Source organism: Falco punctatus, assembly GCF_963210335.1.
Source record: "Falco punctatus genome assembly, chromosome: 12".
In the NCBI taxonomy this organism is placed as follows: domain Eukaryota; kingdom Metazoa; phylum Chordata; class Aves; order Falconiformes; family Falconidae; genus Falco; species Falco punctatus.
In genome coordinates, this window is record NC_137592.1 from 16,944,566 (window position 1) to 16,970,049 (window position 25,484).

A 25,484-nucleotide genomic window follows, 5' to 3' on the forward strand; every position below is an offset into this window, starting at 1 on the left:
ACAGCCATGCATGGGGAACATTTCTTGCTCGCTTACTCAAGCTGAACAAGGGCATCATGTCATCTGGTCCTTCACATGTCTCGAGAACTTAGAGGTAACTAAACTACACCCACTTTAGACTATCAGTTGGGAAACATCAAACCCAAAGCACACCGCACAATGCTTCACATCAGCTGTCAGGAATTTTTACCCACTTCCTGACAGATTTCCTGATGGTTCCTTAACAGTGATTAATCAGCCTGACCGTTAACCCCCTGCATTCCTGAGAGATAAATCTTGATACAAGGCCTCCTGCATGCATTTTATTTCCTTTCTGAAACATCCTACTACATTAAGTTATTCCCTGTTTCTAAAAAGATCAGCAACAAGCATTACAGATGCATGAATTCCTCTGAAAAGTTATCTGGTTTGTGGTGAATGTTGGAAACAAAACATACAACATTCACAACTCTGCAATTTTTAATTTGTATGTCATCTAAAAAGCACAGCTGAAAGTATCTAGAGATCTGGCAGTATCACACAGTCCCGCTTTACATTTCAAAGCCCCTATACAGCATCTGTTTTGAAGGCAGGTAATAGTGCTCTCATTTCACATGACAGGAAACAAACCCAACTTAAGATCAAGGATGTTAAGAACACCCACTTCGAGACATCTGTGGGCTGAATCCAGAGCTCCTGATCTTGCATGGACTTTCACATGAATCACGAGCTACCCGTCGTTTGAAAATGAGGCACAGCTGTGGAACCCCAAAACCGAGGTATCCAAAATTAGTAAGCGGACCTCTGTGAGCTGCCCACCGCTCTGCTGGACTCTCAGTCGGGATCAGAACAGAGGAGCTTCTCTGTTGCTGTTTACAAGAAAAATACTGCAATGTATATGGGAGGTGATGGCTTTCTCTTAGTGCACATGGATGAAATCTGGGAGGGAGCACCGGAGAGCTTTGCTCTGCCAGGCAATAATATTCCAATATGCCACGCAGCATCAGGGAAGAAAGTTATTCTGTGTTACAGACTAACCCCAGAAAGCCAACAAAGTACTCACCCACAGGGAGCACTCTGAATCATCAGACCAATTCAGTGTGATGATGCTCATATAAACTCCTTTCAACTCCAGATAGCATTAATGAGAGGTGATGAATTTATTTCTTTCTTACACAATGGTGTAAGAGCAATGAACCAGGAACTCCACATGCTGTTCTGAAAACAACAGATCCATGTTGCTGAACCTGTGAGATTCCCATCAACCAAACAATTCACCACTACTCTGATTCCTACGCTTACCAGAGCGAGATATTTTGGCAAGGCATTATTCCAATTTAGGACACGCTTCTGAGTAAATTTTCAGTTTAAGCTTCATTTAGCTTTTGCCATGGTACTTGTTTCTTCCCTGGTTTCACACTTGAACTATGATCTGTGACCTCCTTTCATTTGATCTGAAAATTTATACCTCACAGAGAAACTCAAAACCAGCAGAGGAAACCCTCCACGCTTGTTTTTCTGCTGGGGTGCATATAAAAAACTTCAAACATATGACACACAATACTAGAAAACTCTCATTACACTTCAGCTTAATACAAAACTCTCTCCAGTGGCACTCTTGCAAAGAACAGCATATATACCAAGATGTGTCAACAACAGGGAAGCACACAAACACTGCCACTAACAGAAATAAGACGGACTTTCACTTGAACAGGCTACAGGAGCTGTAGCTACTTTCCCGAAGTTTGAACTTGCGTAGAAACAGAGTCGTGGTTGAAGTTCAGCACTAAATATAGCAGCTCCTCAGAAGGTTGATTTGTACTTCTCAGACTGGTTTATCAAGCCTGAACAACATGCAGCTACTCTCCTACTCTAATCAAAAGCTTCACTTATCTCACTTCCTTGAGAAGTACTTCACTCCCTTCATTATTCACGTCACACTCATGTCAACTTGTAATTTCTTCCTAACAAAGCTCACGCTTCTGTGTTAATTCACAAATTTCATTTAATGAACAAATGGAACTAGAAATTGCCCAGAATACATCGTGTTATCCTGGCAGTACGCTGCAAATACTGGCAGTGGGTTTCCTTTCCAAACAATGAGTTCCCCAACCAGGAGAGAACTGGCCAAATTGCCACGGACTCTGTCACTTGGTATCATGTCAGGGGCTGATGTGGCTTCAGGACCCCATAATCTAACAGCCAAGTCAGAAGGGGGAAATCTCCTTGCTGGGCAATTTCACTAGCCACATGTGTTTTCTTTTCCTCTCAGACTGAAAATGCCAAACGACTCTTAGTGATCCCATCTAATCTGACGAGATGCACTCAGAATGACACAACTGCCATCTCGCCTGGAATTGATCAAAAAAACATTCTTTTTTTGCACGAAAGCTCCATATGCTCGAGTGCCTCTTTCAAAACCACAGTATCTAGCCTTTGCTGGCTAGCCACTGCTCCTGCCTACCTCCGAACTACATATCCTGGAGGGAAAAAAAACCCCACCAAACTTCACGAGTTTTTTTTTTGTCTGAGCTCACTCTAGCACTGTCCTCTTGCCAGCTCCCTGCATTCCTTTTCCTACTGAGTTTGTCTAATCAAAAAATTAGACATCAAAACCGATGAATACTCAAGTTGTATCTCCTCTCTCTAAGTTCAGCCAGATGTGACCTACAAACCAGAACTGCTGCTCTGCTGTATTATGCTCTGCTACCCACCCATTCTGTTGTCCTTAACCTGTGGGGCAGGAAACAGGGCTCCCACACCTCGCCCATGGTCTTCGGCTGCAGGTGAGCACCAAGGCACCGCTTCTGACAGAAAGGCGTTTGAGGGATTCTCTGTAAAATGGATCTTTCCAACAAACATACTGCCTATTTAATGACTTCAGTAGCAAAATGACAGACACCAGCAATGAGGCACGAACTTCCAGAGACTTTCCTTACCTTTTCCCTGTGTTTCTGTGCCTATTTGTGCTTTGAAATGAACAAACCCAGGCCTCCTTACAGTCATTTGGGCAGCTGACAAACACTGCTGCCAGAATTTGGGAATCTGCTTTTCTACAGCTGAGTTGTTCTAGAATAGCTGGGTTTATACCTGTAAGTCTATCTCTATACACAAATACACAAAACAAAACCCTAAGGGACAAAATCATTACACTCAACTGGAAACTGGCTATTAAAGACATCCCTATACCTAACTGCCATCAATCACCAAAAATTACTGGTTTAGCTTCCTTCCGTTTGTCTAGTTAAAGCTGCAAAATATATTCAGTCCATGGGACAGGCTACTAAAGATTAACTCCTTTATCCTTGAAAAGAAATAAAACTTCTGGCATCTTCTGTGGTTAGAATTTGCAAAAGCAAGAAGTCTGATTTCCCCACTACTCTCATTTCTCTGTTTTTGTTCTTTTGAAAACCTAATTATGCAATATCAGCGATCCAACACAAACCTTTCTGGTTTCTGTAGTGACCAAATGGCTTGGCAATGAAAACTCTGTTAGGGGAAATCAGGTCTTAGTTCAATACCGACATTACTGCAATTGGCATTTCTGGGTAACTAAGTAGGCAAGGGGCTCCGGAGCCAGGCTTGCCTTCTCTCTCACCATACCCAGAACTGATGTGCAGAAACTGAGAAGCATAGGTTATGTTCCACAGCAGCCAGGATGATACCCGGTTCTGCAGAGGCTAGCTTTAAAGCAGAAAAGGAGGCATATGACATTTGCAAGCTAACCATACATGCAAGAGGTAAAAAATGATGAGGAGTTTGGCCAAGAATATGCTGCACTATTACACAGCAGATCACATTTGCAACTTCCTACGGCTTAGGCCAGAAAAAGATACTTGGGAAGGTGACACTCTGGATGTGCCAGAAGTGCCAGCTTCCACTAGCTATTTTTAACTGCAGGAATTTAATTAGAGAGGATGGCTGCGCACAGTTAGTCTTCCTTCCTTTCCACCCTTGGTACAACTCAGATATCCCGGAGTGCTCTGCACCATTACAACTGGCACTGTCTGCTGCGCATGCATTGGCAGCCCAATATCTGTTCCCAGCACAGGGTGAGCTACATACCAGAACTGAACATCCTCTTGGAGCAGACCTTGTGCTGGCTTCACCATAAAGACAAGGGGAGGAGAGCAAACGAAGAAAAGGGATGCAGCACGTTCTGCCGCAATGATTTGGACTTGTGTTGCAAGCCAAAGAGAGGCAATAAAAGGTCATTTCTTACTCTGCTCCCAACCTGCAGAGATCATACCACTATTTCATTTTACCAAAGCATCCCAGAAGTGAGAGGGCACAAAGACAGCTTCAAGATATTTCTGAACTCAGCTTTCCTAGACCTCATCAGAATGTTATCTCAGACCTAGATATTGGATGCTGTATCCTTCATGTGTTCTGGCCCCCAAACAAAACATCTGCTGCCAGTGGTGCATAAAAGCTGCCAGTGTCCCTACTTTTTCTGTCCAGACCAATAAAACGGGTTAACTTCCAAACTGGAATATTTCTCGGTATGACAGTAGTGGAGCCAAAGCACCTGCCCTCAAAGCGCATTTCCACAAACCTCTTACAGCCTCTTCAAGGAGTACCCAACACAAAGCAGCTCTGCACTGCTACGTGCTTTCTCATTTACGTGGACAGCTACAATGATGTCCACTTCTGAAAATGAGACAGCTGATGTCCTGACAAAATTTCTCCTCCAGTCCTAACTCTCTTTGAGAGAAGTATAGAGAAGAAGTTACGGTTTTATCAAGGGAAGCAGGTTCACTTGCGACTGACAAGCAGGTCCCTGTGTGCTCTTGTTCCCCATCCACAGAACAGCAGTAAGAATAGTATTTTACCTTGTGTTGTGAGTACAGAAGTAGTGAGCAAAGTAAGGTGCTTAGCAGCTTCACGTAATATATACACGTATATGGAACAGAGCTGCAGGACGCAATGGGACAAAATGCTGTGACCTGATACCGACGGCGTGTAGCAAACCCAAACAATTCAACAATTTTTTGGTATCACTAAAGTAACTGAGACAGAAATTCAGTTTTACTGTGAAGTTTTTGTTGCCTGGCACTCTGCAATCTCAGAAGGGGCTTACAAAACTAAATACTGGGTTTAGTCTTCTTCTCATTCTACATCTTCATTAGGTACCCCCTTAAGTAATTTAATGCAATTTGTGGCAAATGCTAATACTGCCTTGGGCCCACTTCTCCCTGTCAGATGTATCTCTGTGAAATTATGCATTTCCATCTGGAAAGAAACTGTGCAGGACCGTAAGCTCTCCTCCACTTAAGAGTCAGGAATGGAGAGGGATTTAATTAGATGCTCCGTGGTTGAGAAAAGGACTAGAGCAAAGCCTGGGTGGTCTGTGGAATCTTCCACTGGAAAACAAGGCTGCAAATTGTTCTGTACAAGCCCGCTTCTGTTTGCTCATTTTGTTTACATTGTTCTTACAGATTAAAATAGACAGTTACTAGGCAGATAAATAGTGTTTCCTTCCATGACAATGTTGTCTAGAAGTTAAGAGAGGAGCATGGGACAATATAAGCCTGTGCTTCATTTTTGGCTATATCACCCCAACTCTCTGTGTAACTCAGAGCAGGACATTTTTAGCCAGTGCTTCAGAGCACCTAATCACTAACGTATTACATTCCTTTTTTCCTATCTGTAAAATGGGGATAATGTAGCTCTCAAAGGGGAAAGCGGGTGCATCCAGCTTGTTCCACCTTTTCTCAGTTGACTGCCAATGCAGAGGGACGCAACTCTCGTCACTGAATACCTGTATACCTTGAGGCCACTGACCAAGCCTTCAAAAACTGAAGTGTCTTTAGAAGGCTTGAATCAGAAGCAGAAACTTCTGATGAGCCAAGCAATTCCCATCTACACTTAACTGTGAGTCAACTCAAATGCAGTGATTTCAGTCATGTGCCCTTTCACAGTTCAGCTGAACTTTAGGACATAATAGATGCAGCTTTAAATAGATTTACAGTGCAGATTGCTGATTGGAGTGTCTGGCAGATTAACTTATTCCTCATGGTTTTTCTGTTCCAAAATTCAATGGATTCCATATTTGTAAAAGAGGGAATGCAGAAGGCTAAGTCAGAAAGCGGGCTATGACTGGAACTAAACTTATTTATTAACCTATTTTGGTTGCATGTTAAAGAAAGGAAGCTATTATGCTGTCATTTTGCGGGATGCTAATGGGAGCTCTGGGCATAATTACTCTGTGTTGGTGTGTGAATAAACCCCACTGACAGATAAGCTGTTTGCCCGATAGTAACTTTTTCTCTTTCCTTGAAAAAGAAAGGGAAGATGAGAAAAAGGAAAAGGTAAAGGAAAAGAAAAAGGAAAAGAAAACAGAAGAAAATAATGTGGAAAAAGGAAAAGAAAGAAATAAAGGAAAAGGAAAAGAAAAAGGAAAAGAAGACCTTGCCTTTCATGTCACTGTACTCCTTGCTATGTCCTTGGGTAGGAAAAGGTTAAACACTCAACAACATTTTTCTCTTCTTAGCAAGTTAGAGAACTGTACATCAGACACATTGTCTGCCAAATGCTTCATTTACTACCAGCTGCATTTTTACTTTGTTGAGAGATAGCTGAAATAAAATCACTGTTCTTTGTGCAAACAGCATGCTAAATAATGTACGGCTACAAGATTATTAAATAGCAAAGGCATTTGATAATATTAGAGTCAACCACAAGTCCCACTTCTGCTGATGCACAGAATTTTGAGTAATTAGTCATTGCACAGTGTTGTATTTATATCCCCTTGAGCCTCAGACGTTAGGCCACAAAGTCAGGAGACAAAGAATTGCTGTTATTAGGAGGACTGTTTTGGATTTATTTATATTCTAAGGCTTTATTTCAGTGTCCACCTCACTCCTCTGGCTCAGGCTTCCTCCAAACCAGAAGATACAGCTAAGTCAGAGAATTTTAGTGTAAACCATATTTTTACAGACAAGACCTCTCAACTTCAAGCAGAACTTCAATGAGTCTGCAAAGCCCCCAAAGCACAAATGGCCTGAGGTTATATGACAAGTCTGGGAAAAAGGCCTCCCAGGTTCTGTTCTGATCTCTAACAGACTTCTTATGGTTTATATGCAACATTAATAACAGCTCCAATTTATAGACAGATAAATCGGGATACAAAGAAGAAGAGTAACTCTCCCAAAGATTTATAGCAAGTCTTTTGCAGAGCCTTGGAAGTCTTACTCAGTCCTTTGTTCAAATCGCTAAACCACACCGCCTTCTTTAGACCACAATTACTGGACAGGCCTGAATACTGTGACATATTTAAAATTATATAGCTATACACTTATGTGAGGCTTTATTAAAATATTGTGTAACGTCTTCATTCAGAGTTCAATACAAAGCTGCCCAGTGAGCACTCTACTGCTTAAAGACAGCCTTTTTAATTCTCTCTCACAGTAAAAGAGCCAGAACTAATATATTGTAATAAGAAATCAGAGGGAAACTTAATAGGATTTGAACACAAAACATCTGATGACAAATTCATATTGTAGCAATGAGCCTTCATTTTGCAGAACTGACATGAAAAAATAATGGTAACATTTATGATTATGACAAATAGTCTGCATCATCTGTCTCTGAGAATATTGTACAGAGAAGGACTGTTTAGAATAAATCATACACTTGTATCAAATTTCAGGCATAACCGAGTAGATTAAATTTTGAATTTCATCATGTCTCATAAATGAGCTTCCTGTTCATAAGAATGGCACCTCAACCTGTGATCTCCTTAGCTTCCCTCAGTAGGCTGTGCACTCTCTGTATCCAAAAAGCACAGCCAGACAGGGAGAATGCTGGCAATGTAAGGAATTGTATGGGAAATTTAATGGTTGTGCTTAGAAATACTGTGAAGTTAAACATTCTGGGTTCTCCATGAGATTTAGAAGGGAGACCATGGACTACTGCTATTTACTAGGGGCACCATTGTGAAAAGTGATTCCAAATTTTCATTTAAATATTGTGTGCCCAAGCGTCTCCATCTGCCTTTACAGAGAATATATCTGTGCCTAAGCCAGATACGCAGATGCCTGAGCTGATTGTGAGTGTGCTAATGCAGGACTTCTGTGCATGACAACACCGGCACGTGTAAACCTACAGGTCAAGTAGAAGCTGATGAAGAGGTCTTACTTAGGCAGAGCAATTGTACTACGGATTTAAAAGACCAGATCGGATGGAAATTAGAAAGTCACCCTAACTGACGTAAGCATGTATGGACATCATTCAGCATCCTGATCCAAACCGGGCTGTGCAGCAAACCAGAGGTTACAAAAGCTAACCCTAGACGTGCCCAAAGTGACGTCCCTGCTGCAACCTGGAACTGGGGTGAGGGTGGGGTGGGTAGCAGGGCTGCTCTGGCTTCCTTAGTCAGACAGCACCCCGTTTCCCACTAACGCCCCTGCATAGGAGAGATTCTGCCTGTGCTGACCCTCCCATTCGAAGCACGGACCCTTGACAGGACACCCCACCTTCAACTGCAAGGTGCAGCCACATAAAAGGCAAAGCCCCAAGCCCCAGGGTGCAGCCCCAGAGCCAGCAGGCACGTTCCAGCCTGCCGTAGCCACTGACCACCAGACTGCCCAGCTCCAGAGGAGGCCTGGCATGGACAACTCTCTGAAGCCCAGACCCCAAGTAACCTGGAGCTCCAGGCAGCCGGCTGCCTCCGCAAAGCCCACCTGCACATGCCAAGCCCTGTGCCGGCCTCCGGCAGTACTTCAGGGGCTCGACTTGGTCCCCAGCTGCCACTTGAAGCGCTCGGCTCTGTACGATCCCATAGTGCTTTTTTGCAAAATGGAAGAGAACTAATCTCACTGCTGGCCAAATTCCAGCTTTGAGTAATTACATTCTTCTGACAAATTTTCCTTGGCAGTTTCAATGGAATATAATTAGTAAATGTAAATAGATGTAAATAGTGCTGTAAATTACACTTTACATGATTGTCAGAGGGAGAGGGGGAGAGTGAGGGTGAAGGGGCAAAAAGAGCAGAGCTTTGTTCCCCAGTACGGACAGTGCCGCGGCCTCCTCTGCCATCAGACTGCACATGTCTCTGCCAGGACGGTGTGTACAGGGCTACTGCAGCAGCAGATGCCACGATCAAGGATCATCATGTGGTTCATCACACAGATCATCCACTTCACCTCAAGTGCAATTTTGACCTGACGGTGTTCGGTCATGTCCCACAGCTGTGTTCGCAAGCAGCTGCCGTGTTCCACCTCAGATGCGCTTCTGCTTCAGCGGCAAGCAAACTGCTTCACACACACACACACACAACTGCAAAATGTGTGTATGTGATATCATTGTTTTCTGTGAAATGCTTATCAAATTTGTGAATGGTTTGCGAAACCTTCAGCTACCAACTGAAGAAGTGTCATATAAATGGAATTATATAATTATCCTTCACAGGTGTTTTAATGCAACTTCATATAATAGTTTCACCTAAAGCAGAAACAGTTTCTTCCAAAACCAAAGTAATGCATATACTTAACTTCACGTGGTCAAGTACATTCAAAAGCAACTATTTAAAATAATGAAAATTGGTTATAATTGGTTCTACCTTTGCTATATTAGCTATACATTAGTACTTTTCTATGTGTCAAATGTCTTTTACGTATGTCATCTTCTTCAACTACAAATTGATACAGCTAGTGTGCTTAATCAGATATTTCATCTTTCATATGGAAAATCTGAGGATAATTTTTCAATAATTCACTTATTTTTATTCAAAATCTGCATATAGAAAATAGCTAGCAGAAACTAGTAAAATGAAGGGAAAGTTTATTTTGTTAACAAAAGCTTGTGGCACTGTTTAGCTATAACAGGAGAAACAGATGTTTCAGCTTTACAATACCATGTCTTGCAAAACTTCCTTCTGAACGACTATTCGTGCTCTACATGTTTTGGACCGTGTATGGAGAGCTCTGCTAACAGTCATGGGAAGCACTGCATACATTAGTAAAGCCCACATTAAGATAATTAGTGCTAAAAAAAATAATCAACAAGCTTTTTTTTTTTTCCTTTATAGTACTGATTTAGTGAAAATGCCAGATTTTCAATCTTGAAGATTCATGTTCCACCACAGAGCAAGAGATGAAGCCAACTTTTCCCAGTGTTCTGCCAATAAACTCTTATGTTTATGTTTAACCATCTCAGGGGCTAGAAGGAAGAGTCTATCAACCCTTAGCTCTCTGATAAACCCTTGAACATGGAGAATGAGCACGCTACCAGGGACAGGGAATGCAAATTCTTACTACTCTTTGTGGCTGTACCTACTCAAGCATTTTCTCGTCAAAAATTTTCACAATTGCTGTGGACAACAGAAATGACCAGGAGGCAGTACTGAAGCCGCACTGCTGCAGGGAGGACTCTGGGCAGTGGTAACAGCCATGGGAAAATTTCTACAGGGAAAGAGGCCTTCGAAGCTCATTTTGTATCTTATATGCCTATCTTCTAAATGGTAAACTCTGTTTTAATAACAGACTGTTTTCATAAGGGCTCTGTAACCTTTTGCAAATCCTATGATGGGTTATACACATCATTTAACTCTTTGTCTGGCAGTAACTTTACTCTGCAGATTCAAACCATGTCAGTACGGATACAGGCACATAACCAGATGTGACTGGATTACGGCAGCTTAAAAAATTACAGCCTAGCCCCCCACGATGCTTCAATTAGGACAGTTTAAGGTAGCAACTTTTGTTCAGTATCAAATGGTACGCTAAGAGCATGCACGTGAACAGCTTTGAATACTCTGTAGATAGGTGGCTACTTGCTAAGTCACCTTACAGCTTGAACTTATTCCTCTGGGGCAGAATCCACTGCAGACCGGCCTCTGAAGAGAATAACATGTCCTACTAGAACATTTAGTATTTATTTGAGCAATATAGCTATCCAGGTTAGTTGAGGATGACACTATTTTGCTGAGTGTTTGCAAGGGTTGCTTTAAACCCACTTGCTTTCAGGCAAAGTGATAATCAGTCTGAGCACTGTAAGACTTTTACAGTGGAAGGCCAACACATCTTTTTTCGTTCAGTCTGCAAGAACAAACCAAGCACAGCTGTTTTACTGAAAACAACCCACTGGTATTTAAGTAGATTAACAAAATTAACTGTGAAAATCCTCTGCTATGTGAAAGTCAGTAACCTGTTGGCCACAAGGAGGCAGGGCAAGGATTCAGTAAACTCAAACCCCAGGCTTTTATAATAAATAAATAAATAAATAAATAAACAAAAGAGGAGCATTAAATTAGTTCAGTCATGAAACTCTGAACTGCTAGGCAAGATAAAAAACACTTTTCAGCCACAGTGTGTGGTTTCAGTATTGCTGTTTTATTCCAAGAGCAGCAAATATCTTAAGATACCAAACAATAGCTGATCTGGCAGCAATTTCCTGGTTCTTTTGAAGAAGCAAATCACACATGCTTCTTCCTCATCACTTCTTTGTGATGTAGAGAAAAACTCTAACACTAAGCTTTGATAGCAACAGTGGATTTACCAACTCAGAGCAAGAAACCATAAAGCCAGGTTCACAAGGTGTTTGTTGCTCCCAAGCTGATGAATCCTGCTTCTGGGCAGCTTTGGGAGCTCTGCCTTTCACTCCCTTGGCACATCTAATTCTGGGCTAAAAGCAGGCAGCGGCAGTTTGGTGTCTGTATTTCCCTACCAAGAACCTTATGCACAGTACAGTACAGTGATGTTTCCCTTAACCAGAACTATAGGACATTCCAAAATCAGCACTAACTCCAGGTCAAACTTCTAAACGGCAAAGGGGTAAAAAGAGGAAAATAAAGCTAAAGTATCTCTGTTTCAGAGTTAAACTAAAAAAGATTAAATTTAACAGTGAAACAGAGCCTTTCACAGTATAAACACATCACAGTCCAAATCCACAAATGATGTTCTGTGTTGCATGAAGTGACTTTACTCCTAGCTCTGCCACTGCATGCTACTGAGCTAGGTAATTTCAGTCCTCTATGCCTGTGTTTCCTCATCCTTGAAGCAGTTGCTTTCCTTCTTTATGAAGCAGTATGAAGTCCACGGATAAAAAACATGCTACAAGAACTAGTTATTATTAATGCAATTCAGATATGGAATGCACCAGATGGTAAAATCTCCAAGATTTTAATGAACTATTGTAACAGAACATATGTAATATGACGTTATTATAACAGGCATTTAAATGTATAGTTAGTACATACAATGTGACCTGCTCTGCTCTCAGTAACTCCACTGGAATTATTTTGGATGTATGTCAGATAATACTAGGAACACAAAATAGCCCCATATGTGCAATGTGGTAAGGTTTTCATAGCAATGCTATCTTAACTATTGCCTGTCCTGTTTTTATTTTTTGATGGGGGTATTGTATTTAGTGGACTGTTCAAGTATGCTTTCTGCATTTCATTCTGAGCAGGAAGTAAAAAAAGTACCCTTGTGTCAGAGACTTAAAGTGCCTCTGACCAAGTATCTCTTACCTATCATCATTAAATAGTTGTCGTGAAGCTGTAAGAACCTTTTGGGTTATTTCCACTGTATTCTGTAAAAATTATGTCTTTAATCACCTTATGCTAGATTTGGTAAGCAATTCATGCTTGTGTCAGAAGAGCCAAATGTTCAGCTTCAGGCTGTGAGGGCAGTAGTATCTCCTTTCTCCCACAGCATTTGAGTTCTGGACAAGATGAATTCTATGAATGGGCAAAGGTGAAAAAACAGGACTGCAGCTTAAGCCACCGGCATCACACATTACGGTGAGAGACAGGTACTGACTTCAGTAAATGAGGAACCCGAAGATACTATCAGTATGTATAATAATTGTAGCTCATCTACAATACAGACTATAAAACTCAAGTGACCTGACATTTAATATATGAGAGGCTGGAAGCAAGATATCAATTTCACATCATAAATTAGTCTTTGTGCTAGTGCCCAAAGATTTGGCTGATTACTCATTGCTTTCCCTTAGTGCTTAAGCAGTCTTTTCCAAAGCAAGACAGTTAAACCACAAAAACGTACCGTAGTGTCCACAGCCCTGACCTTCCCAGCAGGAACGTGCTTTGGAATGGGTTCTTCTACTGATATCATCATGCAGCCTTCTGCTCCAAGAGTAACAATTACGAGCTTACAGCCTCTTTCTAACAGCATGCGTCCCACCTTTTCAGCATCTTCAAGGTTGCCAACTGGGATGCCCGTTAAAATTTCTGCCTGGAAAATAACCCACGCAAATGAAAATCATAATCTGACAGCATTCATTTTTGGACAGCAGTTACATTTGAAAACAGCATTTAATATCTTTCTAAAACGTGTATTATAGGACGATCATGAAACCACCTCCTACGCTGATATTCAGCTATGTCTTGCTCCTCGTTTGAAAGCAGCGTGTACTTCAGTCACAGCAGACTAACAGAGAGCAGCCTAGGCAAGAGACACAGGAGGCATGGGTTCTGTTCCAGATTCTACAGCTTACCTGGCATGCAACCCTACTAAAATCACATTTCTCCCACATGCCTCAGTTTCCTCATCTGTGAAATGGACACAATGACACAGCCTTGGCAAAAGCAGTTTGTGGTCTAATGTGAAAAATGCTACATGGTAACTCGGTCACTACTGCTGGGGGATATTTATCGCTAAGCGAGAAACTTTTAAAATTCTTTTTTAAATTCTCAGTGTTCAGCTGGAGGGAAATCACAAGGGAAAATCTCTTGAAGGAAAAAGATATTTGCTCAACTCTGACCACTCTGTTTACTTTAATACATATTTTTAGATAAGAATACCTAAAAGTTAGCTGAAGCCTTCTTTGGGCAAAGGCCCATTACAAGATTATTATGTATTTCTGTGATGGCCATGTCCATAGGCCTCTGTCAAGACTGAAGCTCTTCTGTGTTGGCTCTGTACAAACCCAGATAAACTCCTCTTCTAACAGATGGTGACCTTAAGTCAACTTCTCCCAGTTGGCTCTTAAAATTAATCTCTTCTAGTTCCACCCAACTAAGAGCAAAATTTCCCAAAAATCTGCAATGAAAACTCCAGAATCAAGCATCCTTTTCACCACTTCATACATTTTCTTGATGGCATAGCACTGTCAAATGTCATGTGCTCTTTTTTTTTTTTTTTTTCCTTTTGGCAGGGAAGAGAACAAGAATGAAATAGGAAGAAAGGGAGGAGAAAATACAGCGTGTTTTATCTGAAAGTCTAGCAAGCAGTACTCCTGTATAACACAGTGTGCCTTCAATTGTAAGTAAACAGACATATTATATTTTGCTGTCTTTACTAAATCTTGTCCTGCTTGCCTGAGAAGAGCGAAGTCCTACTTTGTATCTTGCACTACAGGGTTGCTGCTGGATCCTGAAAAATGCAGTCCGAAGTGTTTTCAGATAACCGCCTAGCAACTGGGCATAGCTTCCACACTCTCAGGGCTTTTTTCAGTGGAAAACTTAACTCTGGAACTTACTCGCCAGCTACATTTCCTGACCTCTGCTGCACGGGCAGCTTGGCTTCTTGGGAAACAGCTGCTGAAATATTTCAAACTACCTTCCTCTGCGTTACTGAAACTTGAATTCAGTGCACATACTTCTTGATATAACAGACTGTAAACTATAGTGATTAAACAACTGCCATGCCTGTAGTGAAGAGAGGGAAGGCAGACAGCTGGGGACAGGAACTACTACAGCCATCCCAAAGTAAACCGCCCCCAGCTGTGAGTCAGCGCCCGCTGCTCACCACTGTCATTTCCTGCGTTTCAGCCTGACCCAGGGGAGAGCAGCCACCCTTAGGCTCTGGACGGCCAGATGATGCCAACACACTCCCTAGAGTTTATAGTATCATTAGCAGAGTGCTTGCTGGTTTCAATTTTCCAACTTACAGGACCAAGTCTTGCAGTCCCCACTTAGACAAATGCACAAATGATTTCAAGCTTTGTAGATTTGGTCGCTACAAGGCAGATCTGGTGTGGCAGGCCTCGGGGCGGGGGGGGTAAACTTGTGCACTGCAGGGGCAAGGTCTGGTTGCCACATACATGCAATTTAGAACGACATTTTTTTAAACAACCTGACCCCAGACAAGAATATGGTAAGCTTTAACTTACAAGAAAGCAACTAAATCTATCCAGTTTTCTCTTTGGCATGTCACCATGCTGCTCAAACTTCTCTTGCAGAGCAACCTATTTAAGCAAACTGAACCTATTTCAGCTTTTCAAAAGTTATAAAAGTATTTTCAAATAAGAAAATTTGTTTCAAAAAGTATCTCACAAAATTTTATAAATGTATTTTATTGCAAGGTTTGCAAGAACTCAATGCACCAATAACGGCTTTGGAGTAACCAAGGATAGGTAATAAACAGTATTAAAATATACATATACTGTATTCTAATATTCAAGTGCTTAAAGAGTCTGTGTCTCTTCATAAATGTTAAGATATCTGGAGCAGGAATTATGCATTCCTGTATTCAGAAGACCTAGCACATGTTGTTACAGGAATAAAATGGATTTACACAAATACTTGAATGAAACTGGCTAACTAAATTTCCAATGTACTTTATGAGGGGCAATAATTCCAAACATTCTACCCATTGCAAAGTCTACAGGACAAAAGTGGATTTGGTTTTGGAAGAGATACAGTAAATCTGATTTGGCTTTATTTACCTGGTATTTACACTTCTGCAAACTCAGGAGCAAGGTAAATGAAGTATTTAGATATAATATTCTTCCTAATGAAACACACATACTCTATGCTTAGCATTAGCATCGTACCTCTCTCTGTGCTTGCTGTGTCCCAAGTCAACAGGATTTTTTGCTTGGGTAGTGAAAGAATTGTTCTGGGACTGATATGTGAAAGGTTTTGCAGTAATCTCTCTTTTCATCTTTATACTGCTTATACCAATAAACAAAATTACATTGAACAGACAGAGTCTGTATAAAAGTAGATCTTCAACTGCTTCAAACCACTATCATCTAACTCATCTACAGCAGGATGGTGAAACTAAAAAACACTGGAACAAGCTGGAAGAACCATAAAAGCAGCAGAAGCCAGACAGATTCTGTGCCAATAATTAGAGATTGCAGTAAATGTCAACTGATGTTAAATACTGTGGTGAGTTTTTAAGTTCCTCGCTTCAGTAGAATCTTATTTAAAAAACAAACTGTAGTACAATTGAAGGAAATAACTAATGGTTATGTAAAGAAAAAATTAAATAACAATACTAAAACCCCAATGTGGACATTTGCCACAGTACTGTACAAAAGGGCAGCAAATTAAGAATTTTATTTTTCTGCAGCTAGTCTCATAAAACGCCTCAGTTAAATGGACCTATAAAGCAGGAGAACATTCCACAAAACTGCTGTCAGAATAAACCTATGACGGATATTATATACTTAACCTACACAGAATTCTTTTAATTCTGTTTACAAAAGTGGAAGAGAAATTTAACTGAATCTTTTAATTTATCTGATGTGATTTTGGCCATAACCCTCACTAATCTTAGTTAACTCTCCATGTCCCTTTAGACTGTGGAGTCCAGCCACAGTAAGCTGACACAAACAACCACTGCTACAGAAAAAAATTGGTCCTGCTTTTTTCCCTTCCACTCCTGTCCACATGGCCCATTCTCCTGCACCGGCACAACAATTTGTGTGGCCAGGAAACAAACTGAATTGCAAAGCAGATCTGTGTTAAAATTAACACCACCCCCAGTTCTACACCAGCCCCAAAAGCCAATCCCAAACAATTAACTTCTTTCAGCAACAGTACTAATTTACATTGGGTAAAAGTGAGAGCGCAAGTCTGATATGAACCTTTGCCAAGCGTTCCGAGCTGTGGTGTACCTGGGGCAGCCTATGGCTTACACGGCCACTTTCCGGGAGATACTCTGGATCCTCTGCGTGGAATTTGCAAGAGAAAATCTGCAGCATGGTAACTAGTATGGGGATCTCTGGCACAGTTAAGACCCTGACATACTACAGCATAGTACAGTGAAAGGCCACTGGGGGCCAGGGACCAGGACATAAAGAAAAGGCTGGCAGAAGCGGGCTTGCTCAGCCTGAAGAGCACAAGGCCAAGGGCAGATCTAATGGCTGTCTACAGCAATACAATGAGCAGGCACAGAGAAGATGGAGTCAGAGTCTTCTTGAAGGTGCAAAGTGTAGGACTAGAGACAACAGGCACAAGCTGGAACATTCTGGAAATTCCGGTATTAGGAGAAGCTTTTTCACCACGAGGGTGATGAAGCAGTGGAACAGGTGTTCAGAGGTCACACAGTCAGTCCATCCTCGGAGATTCAAAACTTGACTGGAGAAAGCCCTGAGCAATCTGGCCTAAACTGGCCATGCTTCACCAGCAGGTTGGACTAGAGACCTCCAGAGGTCTGTTCCCAGCTTCTATGATCCTGTGATCTTCAGCAAATATAAACTGGTGAAATAACAAGAAGAGTTACTTCTTTGGGGAGCAGTCCATCATTTGGACTACTTTTTGCACACCTAGCACCATAACAACTTTGCAGATGTTGCCAGGTACTACAGGAACAGAAATAATAATAGGGAAACTGTGCTACTTTTAAGGTTAACCCATCTAAAACTACATATGATAATTTACAATATTTTTCATTTTAAATATTTAAACAGAGTAAGCCAGTTGACTACAAATTTGGCTTGTACCTTAGGAGATTTCTTTGAGAATGACAGAACAAGATCTCAACCTCATTAATTCTAACACATGTGAACAGTCCTAAAGAAGTAGTGAGACAGATTTGGTGTATAAGCAATTGCAAGAACAGGCCACAAGCCAAGTTAGTTCCAGTTGTTTCAAATTATAACATTTTTACATACATACAGGCATAAATACTTACCGTGCTAGAATAATTAAAAACTGATTGAAATGAATTGGCTTGAAGCTATTCACTCCCCTTCCAAAAGTTAACACCTTTCATTTTAGACTAAATATGGGAAATTTCACAGTTTCCAGCAACTGATAAAATGGGGTTCAGAAAAAAGTTGGAATTGAAATATATTGTCAGTTGCTGGCAACTTCTACATAATGGTGCCATTGTAGCTTTCCATTACTCTAAAACAGAAAAGGCAAATTCAAGAGATGTTCTGAAATATTTGACTACTAGAGATATCAACTATTTTTTCTTAAGAAAGACTACCGCTAGTATTAATCTCTCGATATTAATAAGCACTGCCTTAACTGTCCTAATCCAAAACTCCAGATACAGTTTTATAAACTTGGTATTATCTGAATCTTGTAGAAGTCAATACTATCTCTTGATTTTGGACATATTAACAGGAATTTCCATTATTAATATTTCTTCCAAAAATTACCTAGCCTCTAGCAATAGACAGTAACACTTAAAAGGAAAGAATAGGATAGTATCTATTTTGGCATATTATTTTTATATGTCTTGCAGCTTTATTTAACAAAATTAACAATAACTTATATTTAGTTGTACTGCTTTCTACCATTGAAGCCCCAAAGTATTCTGTCAGCAGGTAATCAAATCTTTGTTAGGCCTTTCTTATTTAAAAGTCTGATACCCATTTTACATTACGGAGAAAGCAGTTCCCGATTTTGCATTAAAAACAGCTTGACAAACTAAATCATTTGCTGTAACCATTTAGGAGTTTTCCTTCTCCTGAAGGGCTCCTCAGCATTCTTTGAACAGAGAAGCAGCTGTTCTTCAAAACATTTAGGATCAAATTGAAATTGCTGATGTGCAATATATTTTGGTTCCTAACCTGCAGGGCTATGTAATTGCATGCACACACTAAATAAGAAAAACAACACATGAACTGTATTGACATTGTGGTTGTGCCTAGAGCCATACTGTAGCAAGAAATCACATAAATACATGAGGAAAAAAATGGTAAGTATTCCAAAGCTCATCTTGTATAAGGTTGTCTCTTTTTCAACATTTATAGACAACTGAAAAGAACAACGATTGGTTTTCACTAAGATGACATTGGATACATTTATTTTTCGTTAGAAGAATTAAGGGAATGGAGAACTAGCACATTCCTGCAGAAACCTCAGGGATTAGGCTGTGCTACATCTGGGAATTAACAAACTAGTCTCAACAAGTTTGATCTTTCTGGGAAAAGATAAAACTGAACTACAGGCTAAGCAAAGAAAGAACTGATAACCTTGCAAGATTTGTTCTGAATTTTTTTGTTCATGAACCACATAAAAAGAAAGTAATGCCAGACATTAAAAAAAATATTATTGCAACAAGCAAAAGTGAAAAGAACAGCTTGTGAAGAGCCTTCTAGACAAACTACTGGTAGATAATTCACTGATAGTATAATTTTGTTTGCTTCTCTCTAGCACATAAATCCATAAGAACAAGCTGTGCTGTTATACCAGATACTGCATGTGATTTCATTAAATCCTAAAGCATGTAATGAAGAATGGATATAAAGTGTGATGTTCTATTTGATACTTGCATGTTTGGGACCCAACATCTCATGGCTGTCTGAAACTATAGCTGACATTTTTAAACTTTTATTCTGTGACAAAGACACTGCAGATCAAAACTCCTGACTGTCATGGCAGTAAATAACAGAAACTTCTGACTCAGTAATAATTCAACTAACCACAAGAACTACCCTCTTTTTCTCATCTTTTAACAATACAAACACTTCCCATAGTGTATCTGATGTCTTAAGCTAAATGGCTGGTATTCTGTTCTACAGCTAACATAATCTTCTGTCACAAACATATCACTCACATAATCCTCAAAAACCATAGGATTTTATCATTTAAAGGCATTTCTTGGTGAACAAGAATGATAAAGACATTTTGGTAAAACTGTGTGATAAATACTTGTAAATTTGAATCACTAAGAAAGCCAAACCAAGCAATTAAAAAAAATTAAAAAAATAATCAGTGTAGATTTAATCTTGTCTTAGCATATACGTCTGTGTTAAGAAGAATGTTTTAGAAGAAGTTCAACTGGATAGCTCTACATAGTTCATCTTTAAACCCAAGACAATTTATTAACTATCTAAAAGACTCAGGAAAGATAAAGCAGAAATACTTTTTTTTTTTTTTTTTTCCCTTTCTAGTAGTACCTAAACATCCCAAATGAAAAATAAAAGATCCCAAAAGGGGTAAGTCTGGAATGTAAATAGGATTTTGGCTAGAAGGAAGTTATTTGAGACGTAGAAATACCAAGGAGTACAGGCAATGGAGATGGAACAGAACATCTCAGGAAGGCAGTTTTAAGCAGCACATTCAATAACTTTGGCCATAGAGAATAATAATAATAATGACCCATAAAATAAAAGTGGCCACAGTGGATCGGTCCATCTTATCCAGTTGCTTTTTTCTGACTGACTGCTAGTAGATACTGCAGGAAATAAAATATTAAAAAAAAAGCATAAAATGATCTTTTCCCAGTATATATTCTGGATCATCAAGTCTTAGGTACTTCCTGATTTAAGAAGATGAAAGAAATGCAGATGTAGTTGGCTGAATGGACGAAGTTTAAAAAAATCAGAATTATCTTTAAGATTTGTAGAATTAACTTATTGCTTTTAAGTGCCATAAAGAGATGTGACTGGTAACCTTTATTTGGGTATGTAAACATTTATCTCTATACCAAACTTCTCAAGTGCATACATTACAGGGATCTGAAATTAAAGAAAGTCATTGAAAGAAAACAGAAAACAGATGGCATATGAATATATAACAATTACTAAAAAAACAACTTTCAAACTTGTGACATAAGAAAAACAAATGTTGCATTCTTCCTCTTTTTCTCAGCAAAAAGAAAGGAACAATGGCAACAGTAATCCCTTAAAGTCAATTCAATAATAAATCAGACACACAGGGAGGATGAAATCAAACTTAATTGATTATTACAGTCGTGCTAACGTAATTGATTTCATTGCAAAGTATGGAAAGGTTATTGTTAAAAGCAAAGGTACTTATGTGCCATTCTTGTCAGAATACACTTGTAAGAGTGCCACACTTGGATCTGTGCTCCCATGATGTGGCTGGCAGGATTCTTCCATAGGTCTACCATTTCCATTAATTCAGAAGAGAGAAGCTTCTTCAACAGTAGAGAGCGTATTCATGTGCCTGATTGCATGCAGTGATCCCAGCTATCTTCAAATGGTAATTACTTTTTAAAAGAATATACCAGAAAAGAATGCAAACTGTACCCCCAGCTCTGCGGAAAGGTAGATGAGTGAGCAGGGATCTATTGTAATTATACACCTTTATTTCTTGTTCTCCAAATAGAAGTAATTTTCTTTTCTCCATGTGGTGGTAATAATAATACATCCTGGCTCCAGCAAGCCAAGCTTCTCAAAGAATGTCCCTTTCAAGACTGTCCTCTAGCAATAAAGTATAACAAAGGGAAAACTTTAACATGTGTGTTGCAAAGAGCAATGAGAGAAAAGTCAGGAACAGACAAGTAATGAAAAACAAAGTTTTGTTTTTAACATATGGGGGATAAGTTTTTGCAGGGGTGGGGGGGAGAAGTAACTAGTGACATTATGAAAAAAGCAAACAACAAATGACATTTACTAAATTGGTGGGAGAATATGGGTGTTCTCAGCCCAAAATTGTGCTGTTGCACTGTTCAGCCAGTCCAGGGGCACAGTCCCGGCACAAGTGCTTTCTGAAAGCGTGAAGAAAACACCATATAGGTTTTGTGCACATCCCCTGAACAAGAATAAATACTTTGCCTTAGCATTCTCTTCATCACAAATAATAGAGTTCTGATATCTGCTGGACAGTGTTTGAGCCACAAATGTTACCAACGCCAGCTACACTGGAAACTTTGCCTTCTGGAGGCCTGAGCAGCCGCGGCACCTCCCACCTGGCTATTTTGCTAATTCCTGAATGCTCTGGAGTATCTGAACTTGGCAGACTCATAGTGAAACATCCCAGAATAAAATTCAGATGTCCATTTGGATTACTTTGACCATCCCTTAAAAGCCAGAAGTCTTGTGAACTAAGAACTTCTGATACAGTTTGTGATGGCTTTTAACAGAAACTTCAAAAAAGGGCAATTGTGTCTTGAAGAACTTACTCTAACTGATATTGTCATCAGACAAAAAATCCTGTAAGCAGGGACATGCTTTTCTCTTAGCTCTTGCCCCACCTCTTTATCCAAAGGTATCATTTTCATTGCAGAAACCACGTCTGTTGGAGATAACTTTAACTATGATCAAGGCACGGCTTCTGTCCACTAGGTTACTTCTCCCACATTCCTGTTTATATAAAGAGAGGGTGAGGGAAAGGAACACAACATGCATAATGCTAATAAATAGGAAATTTAAATGAAGGCCTTATGAGATGCGCTTAATTTGTCTCTTGTGACAAAAATAATTTCCTTTGGGAGAAACAACGCACTTGAATTAGAAAGGAGAGGGAAAGGGGGGGGGGAAGAAAAAAAAAGGAAAACATACAGTTGAAAGGCCAAAGAAACAGATTCACTGAAAACAGATCTGACAGGAAGAGGCATATGAAGCTACTATTTACCATCAAGTGCAGCATGTGTGCATCACCTCCTGGCAAGCGAATTTAAAACTGTCAGAACACTATGGCTAGCACATTCCTGCTAATCATATCAAGGGACTGCAGAACAGGGACAAGGATCTATTTCAGTATTTACCACTGAGTGATAACATTTTGAAAGTATCCTTTTATGGATTTATTTTACTCATTTACTCGTAAGGATGGCTGGACACAACTTTCTCACTACAAACAATTAATTTCATTTTGAGTGCAATCTAAAGGTGTTTTAGAATACTCCTCTTTGCCCATTAGGTCAGGGATCAAACTTGTCACCTCCAAAAGTCCTGTGTAAGAGAAGCATGCCTCAGTTTCCCCATTCCCTATGCTGAATTTCTGAGAAGAGAAACCCTCTGAAATGTTACTGTTTAAGACTCCTTCTTTAACATGACATAAGACGATTACCTCAGTTTCATTGCAGCAGAAGATATCAGAATGAGTATAAAATTGCGGATCTAGGTCAGCAAGGGCTGGAGCTGGATTAAATAAAGTCTTTACTGAAACAAAAGAAGAAGAAAAATAAAGTCTAAATCTCTGGTGTTTTAGATTTATAAACCATCATCTGAAACACCATTGTGGTTAATTCACAGCTCCCAATTTTCTTATTAACACACAAGTGGCTCTCAGTTTCTGTGTCCTTGTTTTATAGAACTACTAGAGTTTTGTTTATTAAAGGTCCTTTCTAATTCATGTGCAGGCACCTGTCATGATGGGAACATGACAGAAGAGTAACAGAAAAAATAACCAAGAAATTATTAAATTATTTAAAACAAGGGAAAAAGCCTTAGAGAGTAATGCAATTTGTTTTCAGTGTTGTTATCTGCGTTCTGCACATGAAGAAACAGGGGTATGGAGTAATGAAGGGCAAGTCCAGACAAAGAGTTAAACGTGCTTCTGAATGTGTTACCTAACTTGTTCAAACTGCCACATTATAAAACTGTTGTGTAGACAAGGCACTGTATATTTTTAATATGCTATCTGGCAGAGCTAGACCTAAGCTTAACACGTGGTAGAATATGTTAGTTAACCTAACTTTAAACTGTAGCCTAAGGCCCCGTGTAACAGCAGAAAAGGTTTGTCATGAGGACAGTGACTTACTCACTGTTAACACAGGAAGTCTGCAGACTTAGTTTCTCACTTTGCCAATTTTATGATTAATACTCCTGTGTCTTAACCACAAGGCCATCATTTTTATATAAAGGACACTCTCTTACTTTAGAAATATTCCTTATAGTAAGTGATCAAATCTTCCAACTTGAGTGCCTAAATTTTTGGTTTTAAATACTTACTTAGAACCTAAGCTACAGCACCTAATATTCAGACACCCTGAACACTTCTGAATCCCAGCTAATTCCCTAAAAGAGAAAGATGCATAGAGACTTCTGAAATCTGGGTAGCGAGAACCTGAGAAGATGACCTTTTTGATTAACACTCTGAAAGTTTTAGTCTTTGAGTATAGAACTTTATCATGCCTCTCTACCTGCCTCATAAAAAAAAGAGTATTAAAGCAACAAAGACATTTACCCAGAAGTCCGAAAATGCCAGGATTAGGATTTCCAATGAAATCTTAATTTGACTCCCTCATATTATTACAATACAGTATGTTTTATAATAAACTCTTTAATTATACGATCGCATACCACTGAAAAACAGCACGTGATCACATAATTAAAGACTACAACATAATACATATGCAGAAAGGAGACAAATTAAAGTTTCGCAGGGAACCTTAACTCTTGCATTTCCTATTTTCTGAACTGCAGCCCTAATAAAGTTTATTTAAACACAAATCTTTAAGGTATACCTTCTTAGGTAAAACAAACAAACAGCACATCTTGGAAAACAAACTCTGTCATGTGGTATCATACCAAAATACACATGGGTCTGGAGCAGCACTGGAAGTGTTCCAACTTGGGTTTTAAGTAATACAGAGTCATTGTGAACAAGGTGTAATACATTACTATTAGTTTGCTCCCATATTTAGTATCTGCTGAGCGGGAGGGGGTGATCACATCATACCTCTTTACACGCCCTCTCAACGCTTTCTTTTTCCCACCTCCAGTACCCACAGCCTACTCCCCGACTCTACCTCCGTATTCCAGCCTCTCTATTCAACAAATCCTGTTCTCTTCTCCAGTTTTGTTCTCCTTTCAGTTTCTCTCTTCCTTCCTCCTCTACCACCCCCAAAAATCAAGCAAATCCCTCCTAAACTTCCCTTGTCTGAAACCTGCTCTCCGTCCCCCACCATTCCCATCCAGCTTTGCCTCTTTGTATTTGCATCCAGCAAGCTCCTGCTCTGCACTTCCTGGGCCTACAAGAGATCTTTAACAGTATAAAAGAAGTTGCCTAAAACCAGATTCAGGAATTACACTGAAAGTCATGCTGCCCAAATGGACAACAGCCTGTGTGGACAGACTCCCAGGGAAGCTAGCTGTGAAGCTCTAATGATTTCCTCAAGTCCATGTGAAAGGTAGTTATTTTCCAAAGGCAGATAATACAGTAAACATCAAGTAGATGTCCATAATGTTGTAAAGGCTTATTTTTAAAAGAAAGCTCCCTTGCTACCAAGTCTTAAGCAAATTTTAAGGTAGCCAGTATTCATATTTAAAAGGGGGTAGGGTGGGGGATATTTTCCTTTGACTGATTTCTGCAGCCGCTACGCTTTGGCAGAAATTACAAAGAGTTTATCCACAGACAAACAGCTGATATGAAAAATTGCAGCCCAAGATTAAAAAGTTGAAGCACCTGAAAAATAGATCCTTTACTTGCAAGCGACATGGAATCTTAATAACTGAGGCAGCTCCCAGCCCATTCTTCACTACAATATTAACAGGTTGGACATTATTAGCCATCTTTTACAGGGTTCGTCATTACAGAAGCCCTAAAACTGCTTTACAGACTTTGATACACAATAACATTTTGCCCATCAGTGAAGTGGTCCCCCTCTTGGAAGCAGCAGCAGCTTTACCACACGTGGCCACTAAAATCCCTAGAA

General features: G+C 39.9%; 1 protein-coding gene across 3 annotated transcripts in view; it reads right to left on the reverse strand.

Annotated features, from left to right (window-relative positions):
- Positions 1-25,484, reverse strand: part of RBKS (ribokinase) — a 69,797-nt gene that overhangs the window by 7,965 nt on the left and 36,348 nt on the right. For all 3 annotated transcript variants that reach the window (XM_080408318.1, XM_080408317.1, XM_080408319.1), the window contains 2 exons: positions 22,895-22,986; positions 12,993-13,181 (listed from right to left, as the gene is read on the reverse strand). In XM_080408318.1, the coding sequence (XP_080264444.1) occupies positions 12,993-13,181; positions 22,895-22,986 (281 nt within the window). The remainder of the gene's footprint in view (positions 1-12,992; positions 13,182-22,894; positions 22,987-25,484) is intronic.